Source organism: Ostrinia furnacalis, unplaced genomic scaffold (genome assembly GCF_004193835.3).
Source record: "Ostrinia furnacalis isolate ACB-3 unplaced genomic scaffold, ASM419383v2 OfSCF6912, whole genome shotgun sequence".
NCBI classification, from domain to species: Eukaryota; Metazoa; Arthropoda; class Insecta; order Lepidoptera; family Crambidae; genus Ostrinia; species Ostrinia furnacalis.
Window position 1 is genome coordinate 114,666 of NW_021137151.1, and position 10,624 is coordinate 125,289.

General features: G+C 37.1%; 1 protein-coding gene across 1 annotated transcript in view; it reads left to right on the forward strand.

Annotated features, from left to right (window-relative positions):
- The window catches only part of Syn (synapsin), a 71,876-nt gene extending 61,738 nt beyond the window's left edge, over nt 1-10,138 (forward strand). Inside the window, exons 9-14 of the mRNA XM_028318483.1 lie at nt 2,905-2,997; nt 5,226-5,338; nt 5,659-5,755; nt 6,007-6,174; nt 6,587-6,818; nt 7,268-10,138. Coding sequence (XP_028174284.1) covers nt 2,905-2,997; nt 5,226-5,338; nt 5,659-5,755; nt 6,007-6,174; nt 6,587-6,818; nt 7,268-7,488 — 924 coding nt within the window. The 3' untranslated portion in view covers nt 7,489-10,138. The remainder of the gene's footprint in view (nt 1-2,904; nt 2,998-5,225; nt 5,339-5,658; nt 5,756-6,006; nt 6,175-6,586; nt 6,819-7,267) is intronic.
- Nucleotides 10,139-10,624: the final 486 nt, after the last annotated feature.

The window sequence follows — 10,624 nt, forward strand, 5'->3', positions numbered from 1 at the left end:
GCATACTGGAAAATATTGTTTGCCTATTATGATACCATTATTCATTCGTTAGGTATCTATCTTCCTACATATTCGTAGTATAGAAAGGTAATAAGATGTTTCACTTCCTAACAACTAATAAAGTAATCGTAAGGAAACCTGTAGATACTTATTGTGTTTTGATTAAGAGATTGTCACACCCCTTGTAGAGGAGAGGGAACAAAATAAAGAAAAGATAGACAATAGGTTCTTAGGTTTAATAGGTGGGTTCACAATTATAAACGACCGAATGTGTGTAACTCAGTTCCGTCACTATCACTGTCCTGCAATTCCGTCGCGTAGCTCCAGTAAGGACCTGTAGATACTTATTGTGTTTTGATTAAGAGATATTTGAAACAAAGATGTAAAAATGTGTTTTCACCTACATTTAACAAAGTCTGCCGATAAAGGCAAACATTGTCATTTTATCGAAAATGAAGAAACTAAAATGTAATTTTTCTTGATAATGTTTATGTTAGACAGATCTCATTCTGTTATATCTACAATTTACCCAAAAGGTCAGGATAAAAGGACATTTAAGGCTATCCCAAGGGTCCGTACCTCACGAACCAATCCTTAAAAGGGTTAAGGCAGTACGTTTTTCTTGCCAATAGGTATTTTTGTACGAATACTTATGGACTTTTATGAAAATCTGTTTCTAACCGACATTTTGCAACATTATATTTGCCCTGAAACCTTTAAAATTCAGTCAATACATTTACGACTGCAAATTATTTTGTCACTAGGTACTTGGTATTTAATTTTACTAGGTACGGCTAATTACAACAATACTTTTATACTTTTTAGTTCATTTATTTTATTAGGTGCTCAACATAATTATGGAATTTAGCTTCTTGTTTTGGAAACTATGTAATTTCTAGTAAAAAATGGACTTATTTAACATTTTCAACAGTTACACATATTGTATGTATAAGCAGCTCAGTTATATGATATTATATACTTATGTATATTATTTAGTTCTATTTATTGATTGACGAAATGAATTAGTCATCATAACATTCTAACGGCTATTTCCACATGCAGTCCTTGGAAAGGTTAGAAGAAATTGGCACTGCTTCAGTAAACAATCAATGTCTAAATGTGAACCTTTGTATAGTCGATAAATCTATGAAACTCATTCAATTGTAGGTAGATATGAAATATAGTAAGTGCCTACGGGTTAACCTTTGAAAATAGCTTTCCGTGCACACCTACAGGCAGTCTTCGTTATATGTAGATTTTATTGACATAATTATGTACTTTTCGCCGAGTCATGATCTATATTCTGCATGCGACTATGACGTGTATGTTGGTTTGTAAAAGACTCTACTAACATATAGGTTGGGTAGTTGTTATGACCAATTAATTGATACACTTTTTATGAGCTATCAAAATATAGCTTTCCCATAGAAGTAAGAAAATCAATAAGAATATTATCCGTAGTTTGATATGGTTATTGGTTTAATAAAGTAACTGTTCTATTAAGCTGATTGTACTATATCGTTTCAGGATTAGAACTAAGTTTTTTAGAAACTACACAGCTAAATAACTCTGCTCTTAGGTCTAAACCCTTAGCAGCGTGCGTACTCGTTTTAAAAAAATATCCAACTTCCTCTCTAAAATTACGGCGTTAATTATAAGTAAAAGTTAACATGGCATAATAAAAACATAAACATGATATCACAAAGGTCTATTCGTGTATTAAGGCAATTAAGATAGTTATCGCTGCCATAAAATTAACTAAAGGCGATGAGTTCACAGCTCATACCTATGCGATTTGCTAACAGAAACCTGTGATTACACATGTGGCGAAGCTCCCCATATAAATAGACCTTTGTTTCACACCAGGGATGTTATGGATATCCGTAACCGTAACCGAAACTATCGGATATCCGAAATAAAAAATATCCGTAACCGCAACCGAAACCGATTCAAAAGTTTCGGAAAAAGGCGGAGTCTAAATCTTAATATTTTCAATTTTTGTTACTTGTCTGGCATCCCCTGGCACCATTCTGTTATCCCCGCCTGTTTTACCTTTATCATAGGTACCGTCATAGTACATACTCGTAAAGTGGCTATGTAGGTCGCGCAGCATCTTGCTATTAGAATTTTACCTTTTTAAAATTCTAATATCCATAACCGAAGTTATCCGAAACTTTCGGATAATCCGAAATGTTTTACTATCCGTAACCATAACCAAAACCGGTATAATATTTTTCTAATATCCGTAACCGTATCCATAACCGAAACTTCATATCCATAACATCCCTGTTTCACACTTACGTTTGCCTTCAGACAACGCTATGCTAACAAATTACCTCTAAATATTAACTACGGGCACGTTGGTTAGAGAAACATAGAGCTCTGTTAGTTGGAATGCACACGATATAATCTTACTTTACATTCAAACGTCTTAAATACCTTTGTAATTATTTAATTATACTGTAATCGGAAATAAAATAGCAATGGCAAGATACAAATTATACCAGCATAATTTACGAACAAACAAACGTTGTTCAATGATTGTCTTTCAAAGTACCTACGAGTATGTTCACTTTACCATAACTTTTTACTCGTAGTAGAGTTAGGTTGAGTTGCACCATGTAAAAACAAAAACACCGGTTATCGTTATAGTTACGGTTAAAGTTAGGTGGTGCAACTCAGCTTTATTGTTTATTCACAAATGAGCGTTTTAACTTTTTAAACAACAGTATACTTAAGTCAGCCTTTCTTAGTCTGAACTAAGTTAAACCTGTGTTTCAATTCCTCCTGTATTAAATAAAAGTGGTGTAAGTGGACTGTTCGTGGCATGACATCATGCCTAAGATGACCAATATAGACATAAAGCTATGGCTTCCAATATTAACACAAGTGTCATTGTTGCAGGTAACAGCTCCCAAGTTCCCCGTGGTGATCAAGATAGGGCACGCGCACAGCGGCGTGGCCAAGGTGAAAGTGGACTCCCTGGCCGACTTCCAGGTAAACCATTACAACATTAATAAGCGAATCTGGTTCATATCGGACTTTACCGCATAAAGGTACAGGCACACTTCGTTCGTTCGTTCGTTTCAGCCGAAAGACGTCCACTGCTGGACAAAGGCCTCCCCCAAGGATTTCCACAAAGACCGGTCCTGCGCCGCTTGCATCCAGGTACCACCCGCGACTTTCACCAGATCGTCGGTCCACCTAGCGGGAGGCCTGCCCACGCTACGTCTTCCAGCTCGTGGTCGCCACTCAAGAACTTTCCTGCCCCAGCGGCCATCAGCTCTTCGAGCTATGTGCCCCGCCCAATGCCACTTGATTTTAGCGATTCTGCGGGCTATGTCAGTCACTCTGGTTCTCCTACGGATCTCCTCATTTCTGATTCGATCATTGACAGGCACACTTATCAACCCGGAAAGGGATCAACATCGCTTTGCCTTTCGCCGCGCTGTCAACCGCGAGGCTATAGGTAGGCCGGTTAAATGAGTCCTCGCCTGCGGAACGCGGGGACACAGGGGCGTGACGAAAACGGGGACCGTACGGGGTGCGGGCGGCAGGCGCATTCTTGTCAAAATTCATTTCGCTGGCGATGCGGCTAGCGATCGCTTGTGTTTTTTGTTACGGACGCTTTGTGAGGGCTATACATGAGATTACATTTTTAAGATGAGTCGAAAGATTTTCGGACAAAATTAATAGTCAGTGCAAGCAAATAGCTTTTAACGTTTATGAATATTTTAGAAAAAAAAAACTGGATCCAAATTCTGATGAATATCAACAAGATATACCATTAAACAAAACCGTAGCAAACGTTACTGGACTATCGGAAAAGACTGTACCCAGAATTGTACAACAAGGAAAATTATTAAAAAACAACGAAAAATTTAAATCACCGAAGAAATTTAATTTCATCATTTTAATTTTTTTAATTTTCATACAACAAAAAATTTATAAAATCCGATTTGTATGAAAATTAAAATAATTAAAATGAAGATATCAATTTTCTGACTTCACCATACCATTTATATGACCATGTTAACATGGGTTAGTGTCGGCTCATATACCCATTTACCTAACACCCTGTATAAAATTGATGAGTTATTGAAAGCAAAGGGCCATGAAGTGTTGCGTTTGCCTCCTTACCACCCAGACCTGAACCCAATTGGGTTGGTCTGGGGTGATATAAAAAGACAGCTAGCAGAAAAAAGTATCGACTCCAATTTGGACCAGAAAAAAATATGTTGGAAAATTTATTTGCTGAATATTCCGCAGAAAAGTGGGAGCATTGTAGAGGATGAATACTGCGAACACGACGGAGTTCTAGATGACGTTGTTGATTTTATTATTAATGTGCACGATGATTCAGATAATTCGGATGATGGCTGCTTTGAAAGTGAAGAATCAAGTTCTAGTGATATTGATATGGACATAAGTGATTGATTAATAATTTGGATACATCTTGCACACAATAAATTTTGCATGAAATACGACATGAATTGTTACATTAAAATTTTATAAAATAAATTATTTTCTTTATTTTAAAATAAATTATTTTCTTTATTTTAAAATAAATTATTTTCTTTATTAAAAATAATTTATTTTCTTTATTAGAAAATAATTTATTTTACAAAATTTATCACCGCCTGTTTACCGTTAACCACTTCACTGTGACGTCACATATCTTGAGAACTATCTAGTGAAATTTTATCTCTTTTATATCATCCCCGCCCGCACCCCGCACGGTCCCCGTTCTCGTCCCGCCCCTGTGCCCCCGCGTTCCGCAGGCGAGGTCTCATTTAACCGGTCATACTATAGGCGTTTACGTGACGGAGCTGCGCAAAGTGTGTGGAGTACGGAGTTTCATACAAAGAATACTGACCGCTACTTACCGTTCATACGGTTGCAATCCGTTTCCGGGTTGATAAGTGTGCTATGACCTTTATCTATGTTCATGTTAGCCCCTCGACGATCCAACAAAAACAAACTTTGCTAACAACTACTTGGTATCGACATCTGTGAGATAAAACAGAAGCTATGGCTGTCCTATTAGATACGTGGGTATTCTATCTTGGTAAATTGTAAGCAGAGGAAATATTTGGTGCTTTAAACTACAAGATTGATTGGACCTGCCTATCTCTTTGACTACTTATTTATATCATAAATGACGTTTAGTTTCCTTTTGGTTGGTGAAAATTTTACATACGTAAAAGTAACCATTTTCATTTCAGGATATCGCTGGCGTAGTGGCCATGCTGGGAACGTACTGCACCGTGGAACCGTACATCGATGCCAAATACGACATCCACATACAGAAAATTGGAACCAACTATAAGGCATTTATGTAAGTATCTAGTGTTTTATATGGACAAAGCGACATCACTCAACTGGGATAAGTAACTAAATTTTGAGAGACACGAAAGTAACAAAATAAAGAACACGTAACAAAAGTGCGGCAATTATTTTTAATTGTTTTGTACTCGTATGTAAACATTTAATATTTTAATTTCAAATACATTACGCCTACTAAGAACATTAAAGTTTATACTCGCCCGAGACTAAATTTAATAACTCCGCAGGCGTTTTGTAATAACTTCAATGTTTAGCGTTTGATCTAATTAACGAGCCTTAACGTGATCTTTTTTAATGAAATTTTTGTTTCAGGCGCAAGTCTATTTCTGGAAACTGGAAGACTAACCAAGGATCAGCCATGTTGGAAGCTATCGGCATGAACGACCGATATAAGATGTGGATAGACGAGGTAAAACATTCAAAGATTTAATCTCTTGCGGAGGAATTGTTTGTTAAAAAAGAGCCGTATTGGTTGCAGATTGATGTCAGAATAGACCTATAAAAGTATTGACCGGTATAAACCTTATCCCTCGCTATTTGGGTTGATAAATTTTAGTCCATAAACTTCCAACAGTGCTTAACCATCTTCAGTTTCCAAATTGTCCGATGTTATACTTATAAATGTAAACTCTGCATCTCCACAATCTCTGAATTTTTCAGGTGAGCGAAATCTTCGGAGGTCTGGAAGTGTGCGCACTGGAGCTGGTGGTGGGCAAGGACGGGCGCGAGCACATCATCGAGCTGAACGACTCCGCCACCTCGTTCATGGGCGACTCGCAGGAGGAGGACCGCCGCCATCTTGCAGAGCTGGTGCTGCAGCGCATGCAGGTATATTAATATTGAATTCAAAGTCTACTGCTAGATGTCTCATGACGTAATGCGCGTTAGAGTTAGATGTAGGCAAGGACGGGCACGAGAACATCTTCGAGCTCAACGACTCCACCACCTCGTTCATGGGCCACAGTTCGCAGGGGAAAGTCCACCGCCATCTTGCTAAGCTGGTGCTCCAGCGTATGCAGGTCAATTTAAGTATGATTTATTCTTATTATTCTTTCGATTCCGGCCAGATCCAGAGTAAAGGTCTACTAAGCATCTTCAAGCATCTCATCTTAAGTCTTTATTTGGAAATTTTAAAGGAAGGCAGAAAATAATTTGGTTGAGAGGTTGTGTTAATATAGTGAAAATTCCTTCCTTTTGATTACTTTTGTTCTTGAACTCATAAAAAAAATTGTACTTCCAGGCTGTATGCCGGCCAGGGATAACAAAGACGGCATCCCGAACATCAGTATCCGGCAGTTCCGCAGCAACGTCGCCCGAGGAGCGCACCATGCCGCTGCCAGGGTCGGGCCCGCCCAGTGTGCCACCGCCCGCGCCGCTCGCAGCTGCCACCAGCATCGACCGGCCACTGCCTCCCATCCCGGCTGAGCCGTCGCAGCCGCCGCCACCGCCTCTGACGCGGCGTGACTCGCAGGGTAAGTTACAAACATTTGTGACGCCTGAATGACAACGTTAAAGTAGCCGTATAATTTGTAGTAGTAGTAGTTTGTGGTAGGTTACCATCAGGAGATGACAAGAACTCTATTATTAAGGTCATGTCTGTCTGTCACGAGGTTGTCTCTTTTATTTATGTATTTACATACTTCAAAGCATGTTGTAGGTACAAAAGTAAAATTTAATTCTCTCCAAGGCAATTTTTGGGTCAAACAGAACCCACATGACGATGTACCTAGGTAAAGTATGTTGACATGGCAATTGGTAGACATTTACAACCCTTTTCAACCAAAAGACTTGAACTGCTGGCACAAAGGCCTTCCCCAAAGATTTCCACAAACACCCGCAAGGGCGCTTCTCTCATGCAAGTGACCATTCTAGCTTTTGATGTCGTATACCCCTAGGAGATAATTCCCATCTAATATAACAGGTGTTTCGCCAGCTTCCCAGTCGTCAACCGTGTCCTCGGCATCGGCAGCGCCAAGCACAGCCAGCAGCTCTGCCCAGCCTAGCGCGGCGCCCTCGGGCTCCGCCGCCGGCCGCGGGGGCTTCGCGCGGCAGGGCTCCCTCAGCGCAGCCCTCACCGAAGACGCAGAGGATACCATGAAGAACTTACGGAAAACATTCGCCGGAATCTTCGGCGACATGTAAAACAACTGTAACTTTACAGAGACGCGCACATCCTCATCAACACAAACATTGAACCGTATATTTTTTTCTTAGATTCTGAAAAATCGTACGGCTCTTATAATAGTAGAGCTATATTCACCATTAGGTTGGTGCCGCATTACGTCTTCCACTTTAAGGAATTTACAGAAGTTAACAAGTCATATTTACACGTGTTATCTATAAAACAAAAACACATTTCCGCAAACAATTCATTCAGCAATATGTATTTAAAACCATGAACTGACGCAGTTGGATTGAAAAAGAAACTAAAGCTAGCAAGGCTGAAGACTACCCAAATTGCCATGCCTGATGTGTGTGTAAATACGATTTTAAAAGACAGTTAAAATAATGGTAAATTAGTAAACTCAATGAATCTTTTGTAAATCACCATGCGCGTCTCTTATTTGCTACAAAATAATATTAGTGTTAATTTGTTTAAAATAATTTTACAACAGAAAAGAATAATGTAATGAAAATATCGCAATAGAAAGTCGAGACATCAAATACAGGATAGGAGACACATAATCATAATACTCTCAGATGGCATTCCGAGTTACACCTGTTTTGTAGGGACCACCCTTCGAACCGAGTGTCCGTTGCGCAAACCGCGTGAGAAACAAGAGTAAGCATAGTTTTAATGTAAAATAACTATAGATTTTTTACAATAAGTTTATTATAAATATGAAAATACGAATCAACTGAGCTGCATTGTGATCGATCCCGTTCGATACCGGCGCGCGCGCCGCGTGTAGTGTTTTTTCACTGTCTCGGTGTCCCTTCTACACTCGCTACACGTCCTTAGGAGAACACGACCGATAGGTACTTCGACTAACTTTCAACGTCACTTGTTTCTTTAGATTAATGTTATTTGAAGGGTGAATAAACTTGGTGGCAATAAGTAGGGTGAATGATCGTAAGCTAACATTGTGTATTGTCTCAATTTCTAATGGAAGCGTGTTGCTGTCCATTTTGGCATTAACATGTTTTGAATTTGATAACAAAATGTCTGTTTAAATGACAACATAAGAGTTTTTTAATAACTTTACAAGAACTTTGAAATTTTGTGGTCCTATTAAACCAAAATTGTTAGCAATTGGGATGTGAGCAATGCTATTTAAGACAATATTGTTATATGCAAGAATTGATTCACATTTTATATCTTATTACTAGTTGTATCTCATAGCTTTAAGAACGTCTTGTTAATACTGTATGCTCTTCAATAAGTTTTTTACTGCAAATCTTATTTGCTATGATGGTTTTACTGTCATTGAGAACCTCATTTGTATGATTGTAGTTTTGCCTGTACACCTTTGATCACTTTATAATCATGTGATTTTCTTTTTCTTTGTTACTTCTAGTTTATCTAGTTTTCAAATGTGAACCTTGCGTGAGCTAAGTCTGATTGTTGTCATATCAGGGACGTTGGTGTTATTCATCGCATCAAGTGCATTGTGCTTTCATATCTCTTTAGCGAAATTTACATTTAAGCTACTTCATAGTGAACTATTCTTTAGCTAATTCGGATCAAAGTAGATAATTATAATATGTGTAGTTGAAATATATGCGCATAAATGCGCTGGAATTTAATATTCAGTAATCATTGTAAGAAATATTTACGTTACGTGTTACAATATTATTACAGAACAGTAATAACTACCAGCCCACTTGTTATTGTAGATTTTACAACGAAAATAGCTATACGTATAATGTAAGAACAACTCATTATGTTAAGGCATTCCTGAAAATAGGGTTATGAAAACTGGCGTTGGGTTGTAATATTGTTTTGGTGGTTATTATTTCATTTTGCAGTAGAACGTAATGTTACTTGTCGATTTTAGGATGATTTGTGTTAATCGGTACGGGGCCTTGACAGAGTGTCATACCTCTATACAATACGATAGGTATGCTTAGATAAACTGCACCCGTAGCTAGAATTTGACACGAATCTCTTAGCATACAACCACGGCGTACGTGTAATATACATAAGTGTCTATAAAAAGCGCAATTAGATAATTATTACTATTATAATGCATTATTATAAATGAAGTGTCGCGGTTTTGTTAGTTTTGTATTATAAAACAGTGTACGAAGAGTTTAGTTACCTATCAAACACTTTGTTATTTATGTAGATTATTTTAAATATTTTGACGTTCAAATAATGTTCTGTCTTTGTTAATTGTTAAGATAATAATATGAACACTAAAGTTAATATAATGCTGTTGTTGTTGTTGCTAATCGAGTTATACAATATGTATCAATATGGAAATGATGAATAGTGTTTCCAAAGATTGTCATGATAAAAATTAAATTCGATGAGAGGCATGTGTATCGTCGTAGTGGATTGTGACGCCTCCTTTACTATTTATCGTGATTTAATCTTTTATTATAAGACATGGTTTGTCACAAAGTAATAAAACAAGCAATTAACAAATGCTATTAATGTATACTAGTAACAAATAAAAATAAACATCATACATACTCGTTATGATGGTAACCAACTCGAAAATTATTTTGTGACGACCATGTCTATGTTCGAATGGAATATGTTAATGGAATTTGAATGCATGTTAATCTATATTATAATAATATAATAAACACCTCTTTTGGTAAGTCAATACCTACCGATATTGGCTCTAGTTGTTTCATTTTAGAATTACCATCTAACTAAAGTAAACACAAACTATCTAAGTATTTAGCGTAAACAAGAAAACAAACATTACAATAATAAATTACCTTTTATTAATTCAAAATCAAAATTAGCAAATTATTTTAAAAGTAGAGCGTTTTATTTAATAAAAAATTGATCATTAATTACACAAAAAGCATTATCAAACTCACGCCAATAACACAGAAAACAAAATCAGCGAGACAGACAAACAACAAATGCGACCACATTTAATTTTCCATCTGGAAATTAACATAACTTGATTATTACTTTCATATGATCTGCCTTTGTGTGACTTAATTTTTACACGATTTAAAAATATTTATTAAAACAATTACTGTACTCTCAAAAAAGTAATATCTCTACCTCTGTATTTTGGCACTCAATTAACGTAATCGTCCAACGTTTATAGGTACTAGAGAATATAATATTGAAACTTATAGGTAAAAAACA